We start from the raw sequence: 25,470 nt of genomic DNA, 5'->3' as shown, positions 1-25,470 counted from the left end.
CGAAGGAAACGGACTGGCCTCCCGGGAGACAAGCGCGCCCGCCCGCCCACAGGCTCTGTGCCGCGGGGAGCGGGGGAAGAGTCGGGGCAGGTGCCGGCGCTGCCCGTGCGCTCGGAGTGAAGCGGCGGCCCCGCCGGACTCCCGGCGCTCCTTCGCTGCGCTTCCGTGCGCGGCGCCGTGGGCGCGCGTCCTGCCGCGGGGCCCCGAGTGCGCGCACGGGCCCGTGTGGCGGGGCGAGGCGGCAGCGCGGGCAGCGGGCGGCGGCGGGCGCAGTGCCGCCGCGGGCCGCAGGGTGGTGCTCCCGGCCAAGGCGGCGCCGAGCGGCTGCGGGCGGGGAGGCGGCCGAGCCCAGCCCGCCGCTGCCCAGCCCAGCCCAGCGGAGCCGGGTAGCGGTATCGGCGGCGAGCGGTGCCCCGTGCCACCCGCTGCCGGTCCGCGGCGGCTGCGCTCCGGTCCGCCAGCAGGACTCGGAGAGAGGGACCCCGCCCGCCCGCCCGCCCGCCCGCCTCCGATCCGCGCTGCTGCCGGGCGCCGCTCTCCGCGGAGGACTGCGCCGGCGATCCGCGAGACGGAGGCTGTCCGCCGGCCCGACATGGCCATCGCAAGGCAAGTGCTTTGTCTCTCTGCTTTCCTCTCCCTGCCGCTCGCTCGCTCCGAGCCCCTGCGCTACTCCGTAGCCGAGGAGGCGGAGAGCGGCTCCGTGGTAGCCAACGTGGCGGAGGACGCGGGGCTGGCCCCGGCGCAGCTCGCGGCTCGCCGCGCCCGCCTGGCCTCGGAGGACGGCCGCCAGCACTTTGCCTTAGACCGCGGTACCGGCCGCCTCGTAGTGGCGGAGAGGCTGGACCGGGAGGAGCTGTGCGGCCAGGCGGCTACCTGCACGCTCCCCTTCGAGCTCCTGCTGGACAACCCCCTGCAGTTCTTTCGTGTGGAGGTGGCCCTGGAGGACGTCAATGACCATTCGCCCGTTTTCCCGGAGAAACAAATCATTTTTAAGATCCTGGAAACGAGCAACCCGGGCTCACGTTTCCCTCTGGAGGTGGCTCAGGACCTGGATGTTGGTAGCAACAGCATCCAGGCTTACAACATAGTTCCCGAGAATGAGTACTTTAATGTCTCTTTTGGGAGTCGGAGTGAGGGTGACAAATTTCTTGAACTGGTCTTGGAAAAGCCTCTAGACAGAGAGGAGCAGGCAGAACTAGATTTCAGTCTCATTGCCACAGACGGTGGCTCTCCACCCAGGAGTGGTACCACCCAAATCCGCATTGTTGTTCTAGATGTAAATGACAATGCTCCTGTCTTCACACAGGAGCGATACATAGGGCACGTTTTGGAAAATGTGCCGGAGGGGTCTGTGGTTCTCAGGGTGGTGGCAACCGATCGGGATGTGGGAGTTAACGGGGACATCTCCTATCAATTTGGCCAAGCAGTGGGCAAGATCAGCTCAGCGTTCCTGATTGACCCCACAAGTGGTGAAATTAAACTTACGAAGCCTCTGGACTTCGAGGTGGCAGAGAGTCATGAGCTCAGTGTGCGGGCCACAGATGGTGGGGGTCTCTCAGCAATCTGCAAGGTGTTGGTGGAGGTGGTGGATGTGAATGACAATGCACCGGAGCTGGTGGTCAGTTCCTTCAACAGTCCCCTCCCTGAGAACGCATTACCTGGGACTGTGATTGCCCTCTTCACTGTCAGAGACCAGGATGCTGGTGCCAACGGGAAGATCTCGTGTGCCCTTGAGGACCAGCCATCATTCTCCCTGCGGCAGGCCTATAAGAATTACTATGAGCTGGTGACCGTGAACACTCTGGATCGGGAGGAGATGGCACGGTACATCCTGACGGTCACAGCAGCAGACGCAGGCTCACCTCCTCTCACAACAACCCAGACCTTCACTGTGGACATCTCCGATGTCAATGACAACGCGCCTGTCTTCAACCAGACATCATACACCATGTATGTGCGTGAGAACAATGTCCCCAAGGTGCTTGTTGGAGCAGTTAATGCCACAGATGCTGATGTAGGACCCAATGCCAAGGTGACCTATTTCCTGGCACCAGCCCAACCCACACAGCAGCCTCCATGCTCCTGCATCTCTGTGAACTCTGAGAACGGGCATGTGTTTGTGCTGCAGCCTCTGGACTATGAGAAGGTGAGGCAGATTGAGGTCTTGGTGAGTGCCTCCGATGCGGGGTCTCCTCCTCTCAGTGCCAATGTCATCGTCCGCCTTGTTGTGGTGGATGAGAATGACAATGCACCACTGGTGCTGCACCCAGCCCAGGACAGCAGCCCACCGTCCAGCGAGCTGGTGCCTGTGACAGCTGAGGTGGGGTACCTCGTCACCAAAGTGGTGGCTGTGGATGCAGACTCGGGGCAGAATGCATGGCTATCATACCACCTGCTGAGGGCCACCGACCCCGGGCTGTTTGTGGTGGGTGCCCAAAGTGGGGAGGTGCGGCTGAGGAGGCCAGTGACGGAGAGAGACAGGGTGAAGCAGAAACTCGTCATCCTGGTGCGAGACAATGGGCGGCCACCGCTGTCGGCCACTGCAGCACTGAGTGCACTCCTGCTCAATGAATTCTCAGACGTGCGTCTATCGCACGGCAGCTTGGCCATGGAGGCCGAGAGTGACTCCCTGACAACCTATTTAATTGTTTCATTGGTCTTTGTCTCACTCCTCTTCCTCGCATCCATGGCAGCCTTCATTGCTCATAAGGTGTGCAAGAGAAAGGAGCTGAAGAGTGGACATGTGCTTTATGGTGCTGGCAACTTGCAGAGCAGCCTGGCTGATGCGGCCACTGCAGGGACCCTGCCCCATGGCTATTGCTATGAGATCAGCCTCACAACGGGCTCAGGCAACAGCGAGTTCAAGTTCCTGAAGCCCATCCTCCCCAGCTTGCCACCACAGCACTGTGGTGCCACTGATGGGGGCACCGAGGATGAGCAGGATTTCCCCCATACTCCTTTCACTGCAGTGGACATGGCACCAGACAACCCCAGGATGCTCTTTGTAGAATAGTTCAATAGTCTTTCCTTTAAGTAGCATGGAGTCAGCAGAGCAAGAGGCTTCATGTGTCATGGTAGGAAGGGACCAGGGCTACAACATGTGGCAATGGTTCTTCCACAGTAAATGTACATTTGCATTTGGTGTCTATGATTTCTCTGAAATTCTACATCAGAAAAAATTTTGTCTCCCCTCCAAAGAAAGAAACAGAAGCTAATGGCTCCCTCACTCTGGAAATAATATATTTCAACCGTGTTAAGGTCACTTCTGAAAAATTATCAGAGTGGGTTTACTTCCAGTGTTTCCAGCTAAGTTCTTGTCTCACTTGCAGTCAGGCAAGACCGCGGACCTCATATTCTGTGATATAACACAATGTCAAGGTCAGGCAGATGAATCACATTGACCTGGCTTTGGCTGGGATAGAGTTAATTTTCTTGCTTGTACCTGGTGTAGTGCTGTGTTTTGGATTGAGCATGAGAATGATGTTGATAACACACTGATGTTTTATTTGTTGCTAAGTACTGTTTCCACTAAGTGAAGGAGCTTTCAGCTTCTCGTAGCCTGCCAGCGAGAAGTCTGGAAGTGCACAAGAAGGTGGGAGGGGGCAGAGCCAGGACAGCTGACCCAAAGTGGCCAAAGGGATATTCCATACTGTATGACATCAGGCTCAGCATATGAACTGGGCGGAGTTGGCCAGAGGGGAGCAGGCTGCTGCTTGGGAAGAGGCTGAGCATTGTTTGGTTGCTAGTGAGTGACTGTTTTTTGTTTACATCACTTGTCTTTTCTTGGGGTTTATTTATCTCTTTTTGTTGTTGTTGTTTTCTTCGTTATTCCTCTTATTTGATTATTTTATTGTATTTCATTTACTAAACAGTTCTCATCTCAATGCATGAGTTTTCTCACTTTTACTCTTCCTTTTCCCTCCCCCATCCCACCCTGGCTCTGTGGCTGTGTGGTGTTTAGCTGCCGGCTGGGGTTAAACCATGACACATATACTCGCTGAAATGCACGTAGCACTTCTCCTGGGTCAGAAAAGCATGAATGTTGTGAGTAGTGTGTTACAATGGGGTGCAAGCCTGGGGCTCTTTCTTCTCTGTGTGCTGGATGTGTCTGTCGGAGATGTGTGGGCTCTGTGTGTTTTGCTTTCTGGTGACTATGTCTGTCCATACAACCCTTATGTGTCTGCCCGTGCTGCACTAGTGCTGCCCAGTGAAACAGGGAGTTGCTCACATACAGCTGTTGAGATGCATGCAGTTCCAGCTCACCGGGTAAGAAGGGTATTTACAACCAGCAGCCCCAGATTCCTTTCTGCAGGGCTGCTCTCCAGCCGCTCCACTCCCAGTTTATCCTTGTGCCCAGCATTACTCCATCCCAGGGGCAGGATCTGGCATTTGGACTTGTTGGAGAGGGGTCGTCGGGTGACTAAAGACCATCAATTGTTGTGGATTTCTCAATCCATAACAACTTGCAAAAGGGCCATTGAGTTTGGTCTCATCATTGTTATTCCTGAATTCAGAGCCTTCTTGATGGTAGTGGAAAGCTGTCATGATATGATTTTTCTGGGGTTTTGTTAGAGCATTTGCATTGTCCTTTTTGACCTTTCTCCTTGTACTCTCTGAATTGTGTTTGAGCAGTCTTACTTATTCCTCATAAGAAGGACTCTCACCCAATGTTAAAGAACAGATTGTTTGAATAAAGACAGTGTTACACGGAACATTTGGAAACCCTGACGCGACGTTGTGTTGCAATTATAAACCATACAGTTGTAAACTAGGATACCCTTGTATGCAAAAATGAAATAAAGAGAACACCTGAACGCCCTGTGTGGAGACAGTAGTCTTTGTGGAGATGTTCTTTCTGGGAAAGCTCTCTCAAAGTTTTTCAAAAGGCTGGGAGTCTTTTTTTCTTATTTTGTCCCTTGGCTGAGCTGAGGATAAGTGGATACATTTCTTCACTTTGGAGATGATGCCTATAGATCATTGAGGAGAATGGTGAGGAGCAGGGCTTTGGTGGCAGGCCTGCATGGGTCTTCTGAGCACTGAGCTTCTGATTGCCAAAGGGCCCAGTCAGACCCAGGTCAGGGCAATCTGGCCCCTACCTTAACAGGGTCCCTGGGTGTGCTAAGGTCTCTGCAAAGCAGAGAGGTGGGGAGAGTGACCTATCCCCCTCTTCCTAGAGCTCCAGCTGCAGGTGGCAACTGTGAGGTGTTTGACCACAAAGTATTTCGATTCCTTATGTTTTGGGGGGATCACAGCATAGACTTTCCTTTGAGGACGTATTTGGGAGAACCCTAGGAAGTGGGCAATTGCTGGGTGAAAAGTGCTGCCAGGAATAGGATTCACTCTAAGGAAATGCAGCAGAGGCCTACCAGCATTTGTTCCACAAAGTCCTTAATAAAAAGGTAAGTCCTGAGGACAGGCTGCTGTAGTGATGCAGACCAGAACACAGTTGTACATCGAGGAACAAATTATCTACTCTCCAGTTAACCTGTGTAGAAACATGTAATAATTTGGTTTTGAAAAGACCTAAAAGATTAATGTAACACCACCAAGTCCACCAGTAAACTGTGCCTCTAACAACAAGAGGCGAGGAGAAGGCTGAGTTACTCACCATTTTTCACCTCACTGTTCACCGGCAATCTCTTTTCCCACACCTCTTGAGTGGATGGACCTCAAGGCAGGAAGTGAGTGAGCAATGTCCATCCCACCATAGGAGAAGATCATGTTCAAGACCAGCTGAGAAATCTGAACACATATAAGTCTATGGGAAGTGACAAGATGCTTCTCTGAGTGCTGAGGGAATTGGCTGATGTGGTTACCAAGTCACTCTCCATGACACTTGAAAAGTCATGGCAGTCAGGTGAAGTCCCCAGTGACTGGAAAGAGGGAAACATTGCACACATTTTTAGAAATGCTAGAAAGAAAGACCCTGGGAACTACTGACTTGTCAGCCTCCCCTCTGTGCTTGGGAAGATGATGGAACATATCCTCCTAGGACCTGTGCTAAGGCACCTAAAGGACAGGGAAGTGATTTGAGACAGCCAGCATGGCTTCCCCAAGGGCAAGTCTTGCCTGACCAACCTAGTGGCCTTCCCGGATGGAGTGACTACATCAGTGGACAAGGGAAGAGCTACAGATGTCATCCATCTGGACTTTGACAGGCCCTCCCCCCAACATCCTTCCCTCTCCATTGGACACATATGTCTTTGATGGATGGAGTATTTGGTGGATAAGGATAATTGGCTGTGTGGTCACATCATAGTGATCAATAGCTCCATGTATGGCTAGACATCAGTGACAAGTGGTGTCCCTCAAGGCTCCATATGGGGATCTGTTTACTATCTTCATGAATGACATAGACAGTGGGATTGAGTGCACCCATAGCACATTTATCGATCACACTAAGCTGATTGGTGTGGTTGACAAACCTGAGGGAGAGAATGCCTGTTGGAGGGCTGTAGAGAAGGTCAAGAAGTGGGCCCATGTGAACCTTATGAGGCTCAACAATGCCAAGTGCAAGGTTCGGCAGCTGTGTTGAGAAAAACCGCAGTATCACTACAGGTTGGGAGATGAAGGCATTGAGAGCAGCCCTGTGGAGAACTTGGGGGTACAAGGGGAGGTCCTGCAGAGTCTCTGACCCACGGTGCTTCGGGAAAGGTCTTGCACTTGTCTCGCCGCCCTGTTTCCCGAAGGAAACGGACTGGCCTCCCGGGAGACAAGCGCGCCCCCCTACACGCGGGCTCTGTGCCGCGGGGAGCGGGGGAAGAGTCGGGGCAGGTGCCGGCGCTGCCCGTGCGCTCGGAGTGAAGCGGCGGCCCCGCCGGACTCCCGGCGCTCCTTCGCTGCGCTTCCGTGCGCGGCGCCGTGGGCGCGCGTCCTGCCGCGGGGCCCCGAGTGCGCGCACGGGCCCGTGTGGCGGGGCGAGGCGGCAGCGCGGGCAGCGGGCGGCGGCGGGCGCAGTGCCGCCGCGGGCCGCAGGGTGGTGCTCCCGGCCAAGGCGGCGCCGAGCGGCTGCGGGCGGGGAGGCGGCCGAGCCCAGCCCGCCGCTGCCCAGCCCAGCCCAGCGGAGCCGGGTAGCGGTATCGGCGGCGAGCGGTGCCCCGTGCCACCCGCTGCCGGTCCGCGGCGGCTGCGCTCCGGTCCGCCAGCAGGACTCGGAGAGAGGGACCCCGCCCGCCCGCCCGCCCGCCTCCGATCCGCACTGCTGCCGGGCGCCGCTCTCCGCGGAGGACTGCGCCGGCGATCCGCGAGACGGAGGCTGTCCGCCGGCCCGACATGGCCATCGCAAGGCAAGTGCTTTGTCTCTCTGCTTTCCTCTCCCTGCCGCTCGCTCGCTCCGAGCCCCTGCGCTACTCCGTAGCCGAGGAGGCGGAGAGCGGCTCCGTGGTAGCCAACGTGGCGGAGGACGCGGGGCTGGCCCCGGCGCAGCTCGCGGCTCGCCGCGCCCGCCTGGCCTCGGAGGACGGCCGCCAGCACTTTGCCTTAGACCGCGGCACCGGCCGCCTCGTAGTGGCGGAGAGGCTGGACCGGGAGGAGCTGTGCGGCCAGGCGGCTACCTGCACGCTCCCCTTCGAGCTCCTGCTGGACAACCCCCTGCAGTTCTTTCGTGTGGAGGTGGCCCTGGAGGACGTCAATGACCATTCGCCCATTTTCGCGGGGAAACAAATCATTTTTAAGATCCCGGAAAGGAGCGACCCAGGCTCACGTTTCCCTCTGGATTTGGCTCAGGACCTGGATGTTGGTAGCAACAGCATCCAGGCTTACAGCATCGTTGCCGAGAATGAGTACTTTAGTGTCTCCTTTGGGAGTCGGAGTGAGGGTGACAAATTTCTTGAACTGGTCTTGGAAAAGCCTCTAGACAGAGAGGAGCAGGCAGAACTAGATTTCAGTCTCATTGCCACAGACGGTGGCTCTCCACCCAGGAGTGGGACCACCCAAATCCGCATTGTTGTTCTAGATGTAAATGACAATGCTCCTGTCTTCACACAGGAGCGATACATAGGGCATGTTTTGGAAAATGCGCCGGAGGGGACTGTGGTTCTCAGGGTGGTGGCAACCGATCGGGATGTGGGAGTTAATGGGGACATCTCCTATCAGTTCAGCCAAGTGGTGGACCAGAGCGACTCAGCGTTCATGATTGACCCCACGAGCGGTGAAATTAAACTCAGGAAGCGTCTGGACTTTGAGGTGGCAGAGACTCATGAGCTCAGAGTGCGTGCCACAGATGGTGGGGGTCTCTCAGCAATCTGCAAGGTGTTGGTGGAGGTGGTGGATGTGAATGACAATGCACCAGAGCTGGTGGTCAGTTCCTTCAACAGCCCCCTCCCTGAGAACGCACTACCCGGGACTGTGGTGGCCCTCTTCACTGTCAAGGATTGGGATGCTGGTGCCAACGGGAAGATCTCGTGTGCCCTTGAGGACCAGCTATCATTCTCACTGCGGCAGGCCTATAAGAATTACTATGAGCTGGTGACCGTGAACACTCTGGATCGGGAGGAAATGGCACGGTACATCCTGACTGTCACAGCAGCAGACGCAGGCTCACCTCCTCTCACAACCACCCAGACCTTCACGGTGGACATCTCCGATATCAATGACAACGCGCCTGCCTTCAACCAGACATCATACACCATGTATGTGCGTGAGAACAATGTCCCCAAGGTGCTTGTTGGAGCAGTCAATGCCACGGATGCTGATGTGGGGCCCAATGCCAAGGTGACCTATTTCCTGACACCAACCAACACCACACAGCAGCCTCCATGCTCCTGCATCTCTGTGAACTCTGAGAACGGGCATGTGTACGTGCTGCGGCCTCTGGACTATGAGAAGGTGAGGCAGATTGAGGTCTTGGTGAGTGCCTCCGATGCGGGGTCTCCTCCTCTCAGTACCAACGTCACTGTCCGCCTTGTTGTGTTGGATGAGAATGACAATGCGCCACTGGTGCTGCACCCAGCCCAGGACAACAGCCCACCATCCAGCGAGCTGGTGCCTGTGTCAGCTGAGGCGGGGTACCTAGTCACCAAAGTGGTGGCTGTGGATGCGGACTCGGGGCAGAATGCGTGGCTCTCGTACCACCTGCTGAGGGCCACCGACCCCGGGCTGTTTGTGGTGGGTGCCCAAAGCGGGGAGGTGCGTCTGAGGAGGCCAGTGATGGAGAGAGACACCATGAAGCAGAAGCTCATTGTCTTGGTGCGAGACAATGGGCAGCCACCACTGTCAGCCACCGCAGCCCTGAGTGCACTCCTGCTCAATGACTTCTCAGATGTGCGCCTACCACACAGCACCCTGGCCATGGAGGACGAGAGTGACTCCCTGACAATTTATTTAATCATTTCATTGGTCTTTGTCTCACTCCTCTTCCTTGCATCCATGGCAGCCTTCATTGCTCTTAAGGCAATCAAGAGAAAGGAGCTGAAGAGTGGACATGTGCTTTATGGTGCCGGCAACTTGCAGAGCAGCCTGGCTGATGCGGCCACTGCAGGGACCCTGCCCCATGGCTATTGCTATGAGATCAGCCTCACAACGGGCTCAGGCAACAGCGAGTTCAAGTTCCTGAAGCCCATCCTCCCCAGCCTGCCACCACAGCACTGTGCCACAGGTGTAGGCACTGAGGATGAGCAGGATTTCCCTTGTAGTCCTCTCACTACAGAGGACATGGCACCAGACAACCCCAGGCCGCTCTTTGTAGAATAGTTCAATAGTCTTTCCTTTAAGTAGCATGGAGTCAGCAGAGCAAGAGGCTTCATGTCTCGTGGTAGGAAGGGACCAGGGCTACAACATGTGGCAATGCTTCCTCCCGTGTTAATCTTCATTTACAATTGGTTTCTATGATTTCCCTCAAATTCTAAGTCAGAGGAAAGTTTGTCTCCCCTCTAAAGAAACAAGTAAAAGAACCTAATGGCTTCTTCACTCTGGAAATAATATATTTCAACCTTTTACGATTGCATCTGAAATGCTTACCGAGCTGTGTGAGGTCCAGTGTCACCAGTTCTTGTCTCAGTTGCAGTCAAATAAAACCACAGACCTCTTCTGTGCTGTAATTCAACGGCAAGGTCAGGCACATGGATCACATTGTCCTGACTTTGTCTGGTATAGAGTTAATTTTCTTCCTTATAGATGGTATAGTGCTGTGTTTTGGATTGAGCAGGAGAATGATGTTGATAACACACTGATGTTTTAGTTGTTGCTACCTAGTGCTTACACTAAGTCAAGGAGCTTTCAGCTTCTCGTGCTCTGCCATCGAGAAGGCTGGAGGTGCACAAGAAGCTGTGAGGGCCAGGATAGCTGACCCAAAGTGGCCAAGGGGATATTCCATACTGTATGACATCAGGCTCAGCATGTAAACTGGTGGAAGCCGGCTGTGAGGGAGCAGGCTGCTCCTTTGGAACAGGTTGATCATTGGTCTGTTGGGAGCGAGCAACTGTTTTTCATTTGCATCACTTGCCTTTTTTTGGGGTTCAGCTATATTGTGGTTTTGGTTGTTTTTATTTTCTTTTTCATTCTTCTTCTTATTTGATTATTTTATTGTATTTCAATTATTAAACTGTTCTCATCCTAACGCATGAGTTTTCTCACTTTTACTCTTCCTTTTCCCTCCCCCATCCCACCCTGGCTCTGTGGCTGTGTGCTGTTTAGCTGCCAGCTGGGGTTAAACCATGACATATATGCTCGCTGAAATGCACGTGGCAGTTCTGTGTCAGAAAATGAAGGGAGTTGTGAGTAGTGTGTTACAATGGGGTGCAAGCCTGGGGCTCTTTCTTCTCTGTGTGCTGGATGTGTCAGTCTGAGATGTGTGTACTCTGTGTGTTTTGCCTTCTGGTGACTATGTCTGTCCGGACAGCCTTTGTGTGTCTGCCCGTGCTGCACTAGTGCTGCCCAGTGAAGCAGGGAGTTTCTCTCATGCAGCCATTGTGATTCATGCAATTCCAGCTCATCAGGCAAAAAGGTTCTTTGCAACCAGCAGCTCCAAATCCCTTTCTGCAGGGCTGCTGTCCATCCCCTCCTCTCCTAATTTATCCTTGTGCCCAGCATTACTCTAGCCCAGGGGGAGGATCTGGCATTTGGACTTGTTGGGGAGGGATGATTGGGTGATAGAATAATTGTCTAAAGGACAATAAATTGTTGTGGATTTCTCAAACCATAACATCTTGTTAAAGGGCCATTGAGTTTGGTCTCATCATTGTTATTCCTGAATTCAGAGCCTTCTTGATGGGAGTGGAAAGCGGTCATGATAGGATTTTCTGGCTTTGTGTTTTAGCATTTGCATTCTCCATTTTGCCCTTTCTCCTTGTACTCAGTGAACTGTGTTTGAGCATTTTCTCACCTGTTCCTCTTAAGAAGGACTCTCACCCCATATGTCATAATGGATTGTTAGAAAGAAGGCATTGTGCATGGAATATTTAGAAACCTTGAATCTATGTTGAGCCACAGTTATAACCTGTAGCATTGTAAACAGAGATACCCTTGTATGTACAAATGAAATAAAGAGAACACCTGAATGCCCTGTGTGGAGACAGCAGTCTTTGGTGATGTTATCTCTGGGAAAGCTCTCTCAAAGTTTTTCACAGAGCTGGGAGGTTTTTTCCTGTTTGTTTGGTTGTTTGTTTGTTTTTTTTCCCTTGGCTTAGGTGACGATGAGCAGGTACATTTCTTTAGTTCGAAGATGAAGCCTATAGAGCATTGAGGAGAATGGTGGAGAGCAGGGCTTTGGTGGCAGGCCTGTATGGGTCTTCTGAGCACTGAGCTTCTGATTGCCAGAGGGACCAGTCAGACCCAGGTCAGGGCAATCTGGCCCCTGCCTTAACAGGGTCCCTGGGTGTGCTAAGGTCTCTGCAAAGCAGAGAGGTGGGGAGAGTGACCTATCCCCCTCTTCCTAGAGCTCCAGCTGCGGGTGGCAACTGTGAGGTGTTTGACCACAAAGTATTTCGATTCCTTATGTTTTTTGGGGATCAAAGCATAGACATTCCTTTGAGGACTTATTTGGGAGAACCCTAGAAGTGGGCAATTGCTGGGTGAAAACTGCTGCCAGGAATAGGATTCACTCTAAGGAAATGCAGCAGAGGCCTACCAGCGTTTCTTCCACAAAGTCCTTAATAAAAAGGTAAGTCCTGAGGACAGGCTGCTGTAGTGATGCTGACCAGAACACAGTTGTACATCGGGGAGCAAATTATCTACTCTCCAGTTAACCTGTGTAGAAGCATGTAATCATATGGTTTCAAAAAGACCCTTGAGACCATTAAGTCCAACCATTAATGTAACACCACCAAGTCCACCGGTAAACAGTGCCTTTAACAACAAGAGGCGAGGAGAAGGCACCTGGAATACAGGAAGGTGATTTGAGACAGCCAGCATGGCTTCCCCAAGGGCAAGTCTTGCCTGACCAACCTAGTGGCCTTCCAGGATGAAGTGACTACATCGGTGGACAAGGGAAGAGCTACAGATGTCATCCATCTGGACTTTTACAGGGTTCCCCCCCAAGATCCTTCTCTCTCCATTGGACACATATGTCTTTGATGGATGGAGTATTTGGTGGATAAGGATAATTGGCTGTGTGGTCACATCATAGTGATCAATAGCTCCATGTATGGCTAGACATCAGTGCCAAGTGGTGTCCCTCAAGGCTCCATATGGGGATCTGTTTACTATCTTCATGAATGACATAGACAGTGGGATTGAGTGCACCCATAGCACATTTATCGATCACACTAAGCTGATTGGTGTGGTTGACAAACCTGAGGGAGAGAATGCCTGTTGGAGGGCTGTAGAGAAGGTCAAGAAGTGGGCCCATGTGAACCTTATGAGGCTCAACAATGCCAAGTGCAAGGTTCTGCAGCTGTGTTGAGAAAAACCGCAGTATCACTACAGGTTGGGAGATGAAGGCATTGAGAGCAGCCCTGTGGAGAACTTGGGGGTACAAGGGGAGGTCCTGCAGAGTCTCTGACCCACGGTGCTTCGGGAAAAGTCTTGCACTTGTCTCGCCGCCCTGTTTCCCGAAGGAAACGGACTGGCCTCCCGGGAGACAAGCGCGCCCGCCCGCCCACGGACTCTGTGCCGCGGGGAGCGGGGGAAGAGTCGGGGCAGGTGCCGGCGCTGCCCGTGCGCTCGGAGTGAAGCGGCGGCCCCGCCGGACTCCCGGCGCTCCTTCGCTGCGCTTCCGTGCGCGGCGCCGTGGGCGCGCGTCCTGCCGCGGGGCCCCGAGTGCGCGCACGGGCCCGTGTGGCGGGGCGAGGCGGCAGCGCGGGCAGCGGGCGGCGGCGGGCGCAGTGCCGCCGCGGGCCGCAGGGTGGTGCTCCCGGCCAAGGCGGCGCCGAGCGGCTGCGGGCGGGGAGGCGGCCGAGCCCAGCCCGCCGCTGCCCAGCCCAGCCCAGCGGAGCCGGGTAGCGGTATCGGCGGCGAGCGGTGCCCCGTGCCACCCGCTGCCGGTCCGCGGCGGCTGCGCTCCGGTCCGCCAGCAGGACTCGGAGAGAGGGACCCCGCCCGCCCGCCCGCCCGCCCGCCTCCGATCCGCGCTGCTGCCGGGCGCCGCTCTCCGCGGAGGACTGCGCCGGCGATCCGCGAGACGGAGGCTGTCCGCCGGCCCGACATGGCCATCGCAAGGCAAGTGCTTTGTCTCTCTGCTTTCCTCTCCCTGCCGCTCGCTCGCTCCGAGCCCCTGCGCTACTCCGTAGCCGAGGAGGCGGAGAGCGGCTCCGTGGTAGCCAACGTGGCGGAGGACGCGGGGCTGGCCCCGGCGCAGCTCGCGGCTCGCCGCGCCCGCCTGGCCTCGGAGGACGGCCGCCAGCACTTTGCCTTAGACCGCGGCACCGGCCGCCTCGTAGTGGCGGAGAGGCTGGACCGGGAGGAGCTGTGCGGCCAGGCGGCTACCTGCACGCTCCCCTTCGAGCTCCTGCTGGACAACCCCCTGCAGTTCTTTCGTGTGGAGGTGGCCCTGGAGGACGTCAATGACCATTCGCCCGTTTTCCCGGAGGAACAAATCATTTTAAAGATCCTGGAACTGAGCAACCCGGGCTCACGTTTCCCTCTGGAGGTGGCTCAGGACCTGGATGTTGGTAGCAACAGCATCCAGGCTTACAGCATCGTTCCCGAGAACGAGTACTTTAGTGTCTCCTTTGGGAGTCGAATTAAAGGGAGGAAGTACCTGGAACTGATCTTGGAAAAGCCTCTAGACAGAGAGGAGCAGGCAGAGGTGGGTTTCAGTCTCATTGCCACAGACGGTGGCTCTCCACCCAGGAGTGGGACCACCCAAATCCGCATTGTTGTTCTAGATGTAAATGACAATGCTCCCATCTTCACAGAAGAACTGTATGTTGGGCAGGTTTTGGAAAATGCGTCTGAGGGGTCTGTGGTTCTCAGGGTGGTGGCAACCGATCAGGATGTGGGAGTTAATGGGGACATCTCCTATCAGTTCAGCCAAGCGGTGGGCAAGATCAACTCAGTGTTCATGATTGACCCCACAAGTGGTGAAATTAAACTCAGGAAGCGTCTGGACTTTGAGGTGGCAGAGACTCATGAGCTCAGTGTGCGGGCCACAGATGGTGGGGGTCTCTCAGCAATCTGCAAGGTGTTGGTGGAGGTGGTGGATGTGAATGACAATGCACCGGAGCTGGTGGTCAGTTCCTTCAACAGTCCCCTCCCTGAGAATGCATTACCTGGGACGGTGGTGGCCCTCTTTACTGTCAGGGATCAGGATGCTGGTGCCAACGGGAAGATCTCGTGTGCCCTTGAGGACCAGCTATCATTCTCCCTGCAGCAGGCCTATAAGAATTACTATGAGCTGGTGACCGTGAACACTCTGGATCGGGAGGAGATGGCACGGTACATCCTGACGGTCACAGCAGCAGACGCAGGCTCACCTCCTCTCACAACCACCCAGACCTTCACGGTGGACATCTCTGATATCAATGACAATGCGCCTGTCTTCAACCAGACATCATACACCATGTATGTGCGTGAGAACAATGTCCCCAAGGTGCTTGTTGGAGCAGTTAATGCCACGGATGCTGATGTGGGGCCCAATGCCAAGGTGACCTATTTCCTGGCACCAGCCCAACCCACACAGCAGCCTCCATGCTCCTGCATCTCTGTGAACTCTGAGAACGGGCATGTGTTTGTGCTGCAGCCTCTGGATTATGAGAAGGTGAGGCAGATTGAGTTCTTGGTGAGTGCCTCCGATGCGGGGTCTCCTCCTCTCAGTGCCAACGTCATCGTCCGCCTTGTTGTGTTGGATGAGAATGACAATGCGCCACTGGTGCTGCACCCAGCCCAGGACAGCAGCCCACCGTCCAGCGAGCTGGTGCCTGTGACAGCTGAGGCGGGGTACCTCGTCACCAAAGTGGTGGCTGTGGATGCGGACTCAGGGCAGAATGCGTGGCTCTCGTACCACCTGCTGAGGGCCACCGACCCCGGGCTGTTTGTGGTGGGTGCCCAAAGCGGGGAGGTGCGTCTGAGGAGGCCAGTGACGGAGAGAGACACCATGAAGCAGAAGCTCATTGTCCTGGTGCGAGACAATGGGCGGCCACCACTGTCAGCCACCGCAGCCCTGAGTGCACTCCTGCTCAATGACTTCTCAGACATGCGCCTACCACACAGCAGCCTGGCCATGGAGGACGAGAGTGACTCCCTGACAATTTATTTAATCATTTCATTGGTCTTTGTCTCACTCCTCTTCCTCGCATCCATGGCAGCCTTCGTTGCTCTTAAGGCGTGCAAGAGAAAGGAGCTGAAGAGTGGACATGTGCTTTATGGTGCTGGCAACTTGCAGAGCAGCCTGGCTGATGCGGCCACTGCAGGGACCCTGCCCCATGGCTATTGCTATGAGATTAGTCTCACAACGGGCTCGGGCAACAGCGAGTTCAAGTTCCTGAAGCCCATCCTCCCCAGCCTGCCACCACAGCACTGTGGTGCCGCAGCTGTGGGCTCCGAGGATGAGCAGGATTTCCCCTGTGGTCCTATCACTGCAGGGGACATGGCACCAGACAACCCCGGGACGCTCTCTGTGGAACCATTCAATAGTCTTTCCTTTAAGTAGCATGGAGTCAGCAGAGCGAGAGGCTTCATGTCTCGTGGTAGGAAGGGACAAGGGCTACAACATGTGGAATTTCTCCCCTCCAAACAAAGAAATAAAAGCACCTAAGGGCTTCTTCACTCTGGAAATTTCAACCCTGTTATAGCTTCATCTGAAATGTTTTGAGAGCCATGTTAGTTCAAGGTTCCTGAGCTAAGTTCTTGTCTCGCAGTCAGGTAAGGCCACAGACCTCTTCTGTTCCGTAACGTGACGGCAAGGGTGGGCAGATGAAACACATTGTTCCGGTTTCAGCTGGGATAGAGCTAATTTTCTCCCTAGTAGCTGGTATAGTGCTGTGTTTTGGATTGAGCATGAGAATAATGTGATAACAGACTGATGTTTTATCTGTGTCCAAGTACAGCTTAGACTAAGTCAAGGACCTTTCAGCTTCTCATGCCCTGCCAGCGTGAAGGCTGGATGTGCACAAGAAGCTGCGAGGGGGTAGAAATGAGACAGCTGACCGAAAGTGGCCAAAGGGATATTCCATACCATATTATGACATCAGGCTCAGTATATGAGCTGTGGGGAGCTGGCTGTGTGGGAGCAGGCTTCCTCTCAGGAACAGGCTGAATATTGATTGCTTGGTAGTGAACGACTGTTTTTCATTTGCATCACTTGTCTTTTTTGGGGGTTTAGGTATATCTTTGTTGTTGTTGTTGTTGTTATTTTCCTTGTTGCTATTCTTCTTATTTGATTAATTTGTTTTATTTCAACTATTAAACAGTTCTCATCTCAATGCATTAGTTTTCTCACTTTTCCGATTCTGTCCCCCATCCCACCCCGGCTCTGTGGCTTTGTGGTGCTTATCCGCTGGCTGGGGTTAAACCATGACACACACGCTCACTAACATGCACGTCCTGGGTCAGAAAGCATGGGTATTTTGAGTACTGTGTTACAATGAGGTGGCAAGCCTGGGACTCTTTCTTCTCTGTGTGCTGGATGTGTCTGTCTGAGATGTGTGGGCTCTGTACGCCTTCTGGTGACTATGTCTGTCCGGACAGCCCTTGAGTGTCTGCCTGTGCTGCACTAGTGCTGCCCAGTGAAACAGGGAGTTGCTCACATGTACCCATTGTGATTCATGCAATTCCAGCTCATCAGGCGAGAAGGGTATTTTGACCTTTTAAGCACGTCATCTACTCCACGTCATCATTTGAGTAATGTCATCCACTCCAGAGGACAGCAGCAAAACACAGAACGAGATCTTCCTTTGGCCCATGATAGTGGGGTGGGCAGGCTGTCCCCTTGGGATTGCTTTGGAAATATAGTAGTAATAAAAGCGTTGTGATCGAATGAATCGGAAAGGAATAGCATAGCCTAGAATATTTCAGTGGGTAGGGACCTGCAATACTCGTCTAGTCCAACTACCTGACCAATCCATGGCTGACCAAAAGTTAAAGTATCTTGTTCAGGGCATTGTTCAAATATCTCTTAAACACTGGCAGCCATGGGGCATCAACACCTCTCTAGCAAGCCTGTGCTTGCAACACCTAAGAAAGCTTGTGTTTCCTTTTTACTAGTCGGTGGGGACATAGCTGCTATTTTGTTGATCACATCCATTGGGATCTGACAGCGTCCATCTTGCCATTTTATTCCTAAAAATTGGATCTCCTGTGCAGGTCCCTTAACCTTACTTCGTTTTATGGCAAAGCCCCAGCGTTCAGAAGGATTTGAACTATTTTATTCCCTTTCTCAAAAACTTCTTCTGCTGTGTCGCCCCATACAATGATGTCATCAATATGTACTGCAAATGTTCTGGAGCTTCACCCTGTTCCAGTGTGGTCTGGATCAGTCCATGACAAATGGTGGGGCTGTGTTTCCACCCCTGGGGCAGTCGATTCCAGGTGTACTGGATGCCCTTCCAAGTGAAAGCAAACTGTGGCCTGCACTCTGCCGCCAAAGGGACTGAGAATCAATATGGCGATATCAATCGGTGCATACCACTTGGCTGCCTTTGACTCCTGTTCGTATTGAAGCTCTAGCATGTCTGGCACGGCAGCGCTCAGCGGTGGTGTGACTTCATTCAGGCCACGATAATCCACTGTTAGCCTGCACTCTCCATCAGATTTTCGCGCTTGACCATATGGGACTATTAAAGGGTGAGCGAGTCTTGCTAATCACTCCTTGAGTCTCTAGTTGACGAATCAACTTATGGATGGGAATCAGAGAGTCTCGGTTAGTGCGATATTGCCGTCGATGCACCGTTGTGGTAGCAATCGGCACCTGTTGTTCTTTGACCCTCAACAACCCTACCACAGAGGGGTCCTCTGAGAGACCAGGCAAGGTGGATAACTGTTCAATTTCTTCCATCTCCAAGGCAGCTATGCTAAAAGCCCACCGGTATCCTTTTGGGTCCTTGAAGTATCCTCTCCTGAGATAGTCTATGCCAAGGATGCATGGAGCCTGTGGGCCAATCACAATGGGATGCTTTTGCCACTCATTTCCAGTTAGGCTTCCTTCAGCTTCCAGTACAGTCAACTCTTGGGATCCCCCTGTCACTCCAGAAATACAAATGGGTTCTGCTCCTCTGTAATTTGATGGTATTAAGGTGCATTGTGCACCAGTGTCCACTAGAGCCTTATACTCCTGTGGCTCAGATGTGCCAGGCCATCGAATCCACACAGTCCAATAAACTCGGTTGTCCCTTTCCCCCACCTGGCTGGGGGCAGGGCCCCTCTAATCCTGATCATAGTCTACGTTATTCAGTTGTTGCAGAAATGATTTGGAAGTCCCTTCAAGAGGATCGAAGGTAAGATCAGGCCTTCCATTCTGTCTGGGGAACTGTCTGCTGGAAACAGGAGCTGCACTTTTCCTGGAGGGATCCCCTTTTGTGATTGTTCTTCCTTGCAGCTCACGTACCCGTGTCCGTAGGGTCAAGGTAGGTTGTCCATCCCACCTCCGCATGTCCTCTCCGTGGTCACGCAGGTAAAACCACAGGGTGCCTCATGGTGTGTACCCCCTATACTCTCCCTCTTGAGTAGGGAAACGCCTGCTCCTAATAGCTGAGATGCTGGCCTGTACAGGTGGGGAGTAGGACTTACTCTCTTCAAGTTGCTGGACCTTCTGGGACAGTTTCTCCACAGCTGAAACGAGGGGGGGAGATAGGCTTTCTTCATATTGACGGAGTCATCCAGCCACCTCATCCACCGTTGGTCCCTCTTCACCTCTCCATTCCATCACTGCCAAGGAATTGGCATATGATGATGGTGCGCTCCGTACAAACTTCCGCCATATGGGCCTTGTGCACTGGACTTCATCAGGATCTGTGGGTAACTGCGCGTTATCTGGGTCGAAGTAAATCATCTCTCGTATGGCTAATTCCCTCAGGTACTGGACACCTTTTTCCATGGTGGTCCACTTGCTTGGACGACATACATCATCTTCACTGAAAGGATACCTTTCCCTTACACCTGACAGGAGTCGCCTCCAGAGGCTGAGGGCTTGTGTCTTTTTCCCAATTGCCTTGTCAATGCCTGCCTCCCTAGACAGGGATCCCAGCTGCTTAGCTTCCCTGCCCTCTAATTCCAAGCTACTGGCCCCGTTATCCCAGCATCGGAGCAGCCAGGTGACAATGTGCTCACCAGGAAGTCGACTGAAATCTTTTCGCATATCTCGCAGCTCACTCAGGGATAGGGATCAGGTGATTATCTCTGGTTCTGTCTCTTCCTCCTGTTCCTTTGATGGCCCTGGTTCATCATCATCTCTTACTATGCGAACTGATTTCTTGGTGTATTTCTTCTGTATAGGAGCAACTGATACTGGCACAGGTTGGTTGTCCGGTTCAGCTGCAATGCCTGCCACTGGGGTTCGAGTGGCTGTATTGCCTGTCACCAGGGTTTGAGTGGCCGCAGTGCCTGCCAATGGGGTTGGAGCAGCCTCATTGTCTGCCAATGGGGTTGGAGCAGCCTCATTGTCTGCTGGTCTGGCTTTCCCCTCTTTCCCCTGAGGGTCCTGCATAGTACAGAGCAGTGTTTGGTAGATACTGGCCAGGGCCCAACACAGTGCCATAAGTTGTGCCTCTCTGGAACAGCCACAGCATTTTCCTTTCAAATATTCTATTACTTTATCAGGGTCCTGTAGTTGTTCAAGGGTGAAGTCCCAAACCATTGGAGGTGAGAAGTTCTCTAGATACCTAGACCTCCTCTTGCTATTAACGTACTTAAGAAGCCTTTCTTGTTGTCTGACACAACGCTGGACAGTTTCAACTCTAATTGAGCTTGGGCGTTTCACGTCTTCTCCCTACCTATATGAACCCCAGCTCTGCAATCTTCCCGCAAAGCCTGACCTTGCTTCCAAAGATCGTACGATTTCTTTTTTATCTTGAGCTCCACAAGACGTTCCCTGTTTGGTCAAGCTGGTCTTCTGCCCTGCTTGTTTGATTTTTGACACAGTGGAATTGCTTGAGCTCCACAAGACGTTCCCTGTTTGGCCAAGCTGGTCTTCTGCCCTGCTTGTTTGATTTTTGACACAGTGCAATTGCTTGCTTACAGACCGTAACTGTTCATAGTGGTGAAAACATGTTCATTGCCTGTGGGTGTGTTGTAAGGAAACTGCACGAGTCACTTCAAAGGACTTTGCCTGAAGGTAGAATCAAGATGAACTTGGAAAAGGGCCATTGAGTTTGGTCTCATGATTGTTGTTGCTGAATTCAGAGGCTTGTTGGAGGACTTGGGGGTACAAGGGGAGGTCCTGCAGAGTCTCTGACCCACGGTGCTTCGGGAAAGGTCTTGCACTTGTCTCGCCGCCCTGTTTCCCGAAGGAAACGGACTGGCCTCCCGGGAGACAAGCGCGCCTGCCCGCCCACGGACTCTGTGCCGCGGGGAGCGGGGGAAGAGTCGGGGCAGGTGCCGGCGCTGCCCGTGCGCTCGGAGTGAAGCGGCGGTCCCACCAGACTCCCGGCGCTCCTTCGCTGCGCTTCCGTGCGCGGCGCCGTGGGCGCGCGTCCTGCCGCGGGGCCCCGAGTGCGCGCACGGGCCCGTGTGGCGGGGCGAGGCGGCAGCGCGGGCAGCGGGCGGCGGCGGGCGCAGTGCCGCCGCGGGCCGCAGGGTGGTGCTCCCGGCCAAGGCGGCGCCGAGCGGCTGCGGGCGGGGAGGCGGCCGAGCTCAGCCAGCCGCTACCCAGCCCAGCCCAGCGGAGCCGGGTAGCGGTATCGGCGGCGAGCGGTGCCCCGTGCCACCCGCTGCCGGTCCGCGGCGGCTGCGCTCCGGTCCGCCAGCAGGACTCGGAGAGAGGGACCCCGCCCGCCCGCCCGCCCGCCCGCCTCCGATCCGCGCTGCTGCCGGGCGCCGCTCTCCGCGGAGGACTGCGCCGGCGATCCGCGAGACGGAGGCTGTCCGCCGGCCCGACATGGCCATCGCAAGGCAAGTGCTTTGTCTCTCTGCTTTCCTCTCCCTGCCGCTCGCTCGCTCCGAGCCCCTGCGCTACTCCGTAGCCGAGGAGGCGGAGAGCGGCTCCGTGGTAGCCAACGTGGCGGAGGACGCGGGGCTGGCCCCGGCGCGGCTCGCGGCTCGCCGCGCCCGCCTGGCCTCGGAGGACGGCCGGCAGCACTTTGCCTTAGACCGCGGCACCGGCCGCCTCGTAGTGGCGGAGAGGCTGGACCGGGAGGAGCTGTGCGGCCAGGCGGCTACCTGTACGCTCCCCTTCGAGCTCCTGCTGGACAACCCCCTGCAGTTCTTTCGTGTGGAGGTGGCCCTGGAGGACATCAATGACCATTCTCCCATTTTCCCGGAGAAACAAATCACTTTTAAGATCCTGGAAAGGAGCGACCCAGGCTCACGTTTCCCTCTGGAGGTGGCTCAGGACCTGGATGTTGGTAGCAACAGCATCCAGGCTTACAACATAGTTCCCCAGAACGAGTACTTTAGTGTCTCTTTTGGGAGTCGGAGTGAGGGTGACAAATTTCTTGAACTGGTCTTGGAAAAGCCTCTAGACAGAGAGGAGCAGGCAGAGGTGGGTTTCAGTCTCATTGCCACAGACGGTGGCTCTCCACCCAGGAGTGGGACCACCCAAATCCGCATTGTTGTTCTAGATGTAAATGACAATGCTCCTGTCTTCACACAGGAGCGATACATAGGGTACGTTTTGGAAAATGTGCCGGAGGGGTCTGTGGTTCTCAGGGTGGTGGCAACCGATCGGGATGTGGGAGTTAACGGGGACATCTCCTATCAATTTGGCCAAGCAGTGGGCAAGATCAGCTCGCCGTTCCTGATTGACCCCTCGAGTGGTGAAATTAAACTTACGAAGCCTCTGGACTTTGAGGTTGCAGAGACTCATGAGCTCAGTGTGCGGGCCACAGATGATGGGGGTCTCTCAGCAATCTGCAAGGTGTTAGTGGAGGTGGTGGATGTGAATGACAATGCACCGGAGCTGGTGGTCAGTTCCTTCAACAGTCCCCTCCCTGAGAATGCATTACCTGGGACTGTGATTGCCCTCTTCACTGTCAGAGACCAGGATGCTGGTGCCAACGGGAAGATCTCGTGTGCCCTTGAGGACCAGCCATCATTCTCTCTGCGGCAGGCCTATAAGAATTACTATGAGCTGGTGACCGTGAACACTCTGGATCGGGAGGAGATGGCACGGTACATCCTGACTGTCACAGCAGCAGACGCAGGCTCACCTCCTCTCACAACCACCCAGACCTTCACGGTGGACATCTCTGATGTCAATGACAACGCGCCTGCCTTCAACCAGACATCATACACCATGTATGTGCGTGAGAACAATGTCCCCAAGGTGCTTGTTGGAGCAGTCAATGCCACAGATGCTGATGTGGGACCCAATGCCAAGGTGACCTATTTCCTGGCACCAGCCCAACCCACACAGCAGCCTCCATGCTCCTGCATCTCTGTGAACTCTGAGAACGGGCATGTGTACGTGCTGCAGCCTCTGGACTATGAGAAGGTGAGGCAGATTGAGGTCTTGGTGAGTGCCTCCGATGCGGGGTCTCCTCCTCTCAGTGCCAATGTCATCGTCCGCCTTGTTGTGTTGGATGAGAATGACAATGCGCCACTGGTGCTGCACCCAGCCCAGGACAGCAGCCCACCGTCCAGCGAGCTGGTGCCTGTGACAGCTGAGGCGGGGTACCTCGTCACCAAAGTGGTGGCTGTGGATGCGGACTCGGGGCAGAATTCATGGCTCTCGTACCACCTGCTGAGGGCCACTGACCCCGGGCTGTTTGTGGTGGGTGCCCAAAGTGGGGAGGTGCGTCTGAGGAGGCCAGTGATGGAGAGAGACACCGTGAAGCAGAAGCTCATTGTCCTGGTGCGAGACAATGGGCAGCCACCGCTGTCGGCCACTGCAGCCCTGCGTGCACTCCTGCTCAATGACTTCTCAGATGTGCGCCTACCACACAGCACCCTGGCCACAGAGGACGAGAGTGACTCCCTGACAACCTATTTAATCATTTCGCTGGTCTTTGTCTCACTCCTCTTCCTTGCATCCATGGCAGCCTTCATTGCTCTTAAGTTGTGCAAGAGAAAGGAGCTGAAGAGTGGACATGTGCTTTATGGTGCCGGCAACTTGCAGAGCAGCCTGGCTGATGCGGCCACTGCAGGGACCCTGCCCCATGGCTATTGCTATGAGATCAGCCTCACAACGGGCTCAGGCAACAGCGAGTTCAAGTTCCTGAAGCCCATCCTCCCCAGCCTGCCACCACAGCACTGTGCCACTGATGGGGGCACCGAGGATGAGCAGGATTTCCCCCATACTCCTTTCACTGCAGAGGACATGGCACCAGACAACCCCGGGACGCTCTTTGTAGAATAGTTCAATAGTCTTTCCTTTAAGTAGCATGGAGTCAGCAGAGCGAGAGGCTTCATGCCTCGTGGTAGGAAGGGACCAGGGCTACAACATGTGGCAATGGTTCCTCCCACGTTAATCTTCATTTACAATTGGTGTCTATGATTTCCCCCAAATTTTAAGTCAGAGGAAAGTTTGTCTCCCCTCCAAACAAACAAATAAAAGAACCTAATCGCTTCTCCAGTCTGGAAATAATATATTTTAACCCTGTTATGACTGCATCTGAAAGCCTTACCGAGCTGTGTGAGGTCCAGTGTCTCCAGCTGAGTTCTTGTCTCAGTTGCAGTGAAACTAGACCATGGACCTCTTCTTCTGTGCTGTAATGCAACGGCAAGGTCAGGCACATGGATGACATTGTCCTGACTTTGTCTGGTATAGAGTTAATTTTCTTCCTTGTAGATGGTATAGTGCTGTGTTTTGGATTGAGCAGGAGAATGATGTTGATAACACACTGATGTTTTAGTTGTTGCTACTTAGTGCTTACACTAAGTGAAGGAGCTTTCAGCTTCTCATGCTCTGCCATCGAGAAGGCTGGAGGTGCACAAGAAGCTGTGAGGGCCAGGATAGCTGACCCAAAGTGGCCAAGGGGATATTCCATACTGTATGACATCAGGCTCAGCATGTAAACTGGTGGAAGCCGGCTGTGAGGGAGCAGGCTGCTCCTTTGGAACAGGTTGATCATTGGTCTGTTGGGAGCGAGCAACTGTTTTTCATTTGCATCACTTGCCTTTTTTTGGGGTTCAGCTATATTGTGGTTTTGGTTGTTTTTATTTTCTTTTTCATTCTTCTTCTTATTTGATTATTTTATTGTATTTCAATTATTAAACTGTTCTCATCCTAACGCATGAGTTTTCTCACTTTTACTCTTCCTTTTCCCTCCCCCATCCCACCCTGGCTCTGTGGCTGTGTGCTGTTTAGCTGCCAGCTGGGGTTAAACCATGACATATATGCTCGCTGAAATGCACGTGGCAGTTCTGTGTCAGAAAATGAAGGGAGTTGTGAGTAGTGTGTTACAATGGGGTGCAAGCCTGGGGCTCTTTCTTCTCTGTGTGCTGGATGTGTCAGTCTGAGATGTGTGTACTCTGTGTGTTTTGCCTTCTGGTGACTATGTCTGTCCGGACAGCCTTTGTGTGTCTGCCCGTGCTGCACTAGTGCTGCCCAGTGAAGCAGGGAGTTTCTCTCATGCAGCCATTGTGATTCATGCAATTCCAGCTCATCAGGCAAAAAGGTTCTTTGCAACCAGCAGCTCCAAATCCCTTTCTGCAGGGCTGCTGTCCATCCCCTCCTCTCCTAATTTATCCTTGTGCCCAGCATTACTCTAGCCCAGGGGGAGGATCTGGCATTTGGACTTGTTGGGGAGGGATGATTGGGTGATAGAATAATTGTCTAAAGGACAATAAATTGTTGTGGATTTCTCAAACCATAACATCTTGTTAAAGGGCCATTGAGTTTGGTCTCATCATTGTTATTCCTGAATTCAGAGCCTTCTTGATGGGAGTGGAAAGCGGTCATGATAGGATTTTCTGGCTTAGTGTTTTAGCATTTGCATTCTCCATTTTGCCCTTTCTCCTTGTACTCAGTGAACTGTGTTTGAGCATTTTCTCACCTGTTCCTCT

At 54.0% G+C, this 25,470-nt stretch overlaps 3 protein-coding genes across 3 annotated transcripts; all 3 read left to right on the top strand.

Moving 5' to 3' along the window:
* Positions 1-283: 283 nt before the first annotated feature.
* Positions 284-3,013, top strand: LOC309677153 (protocadherin beta-15-like; the record flags this gene model as incomplete). Its single annotated transcript, XM_082489901.1, has 1 exon — positions 284-3,013. Exon 1 carries the CDS (start codon positions 593-595, stop codon positions 3,011-3,013), a length of 2,421 nt encoding a protein of 806 aa, XP_082346027.1. The 5' UTR covers positions 284-592.
* A 4,259-nt stretch (positions 3,014-7,272) lies between these two features.
* On the top strand, positions 7,273-16,024 carry LOC309677440 (uncharacterized protein; the record flags this gene model as incomplete). The annotated part of the gene is made up of 3 exons (XM_082490237.1): positions 7,273-9,681; positions 11,755-11,773; positions 12,993-16,024. 3 exons carry the CDS (start codon positions 7,273-7,275, stop codon positions 16,022-16,024), a joined length of 5,460 nt encoding a protein of 1,819 aa, XP_082346363.1.
* Positions 16,025-21,388: 5,364 nt separating this feature from the next.
* Positions 21,389-23,821, top strand: LOC309677156 (protocadherin beta-15-like; the record flags this gene model as incomplete). Its single annotated transcript, XM_082489904.1, has 1 exon — positions 21,389-23,821. Exon 1 carries the CDS (start codon positions 21,404-21,406, stop codon positions 23,819-23,821), a length of 2,418 nt encoding a protein of 805 aa, XP_082346030.1. The 5' UTR covers positions 21,389-21,403.
* Positions 23,822-25,470: the final 1,649 nt, after the last annotated feature.

This window comes from Vanellus vanellus (genome assembly GCF_965231255.1).
Source record: "Vanellus vanellus genome assembly, chromosome: 13".
Lineage (NCBI taxonomy): Eukaryota > Metazoa > Chordata > Aves > Charadriiformes > Charadriidae > Vanellus > Vanellus vanellus.
This window is presented reverse-complemented; position numbering and strand designations above follow the sequence as displayed.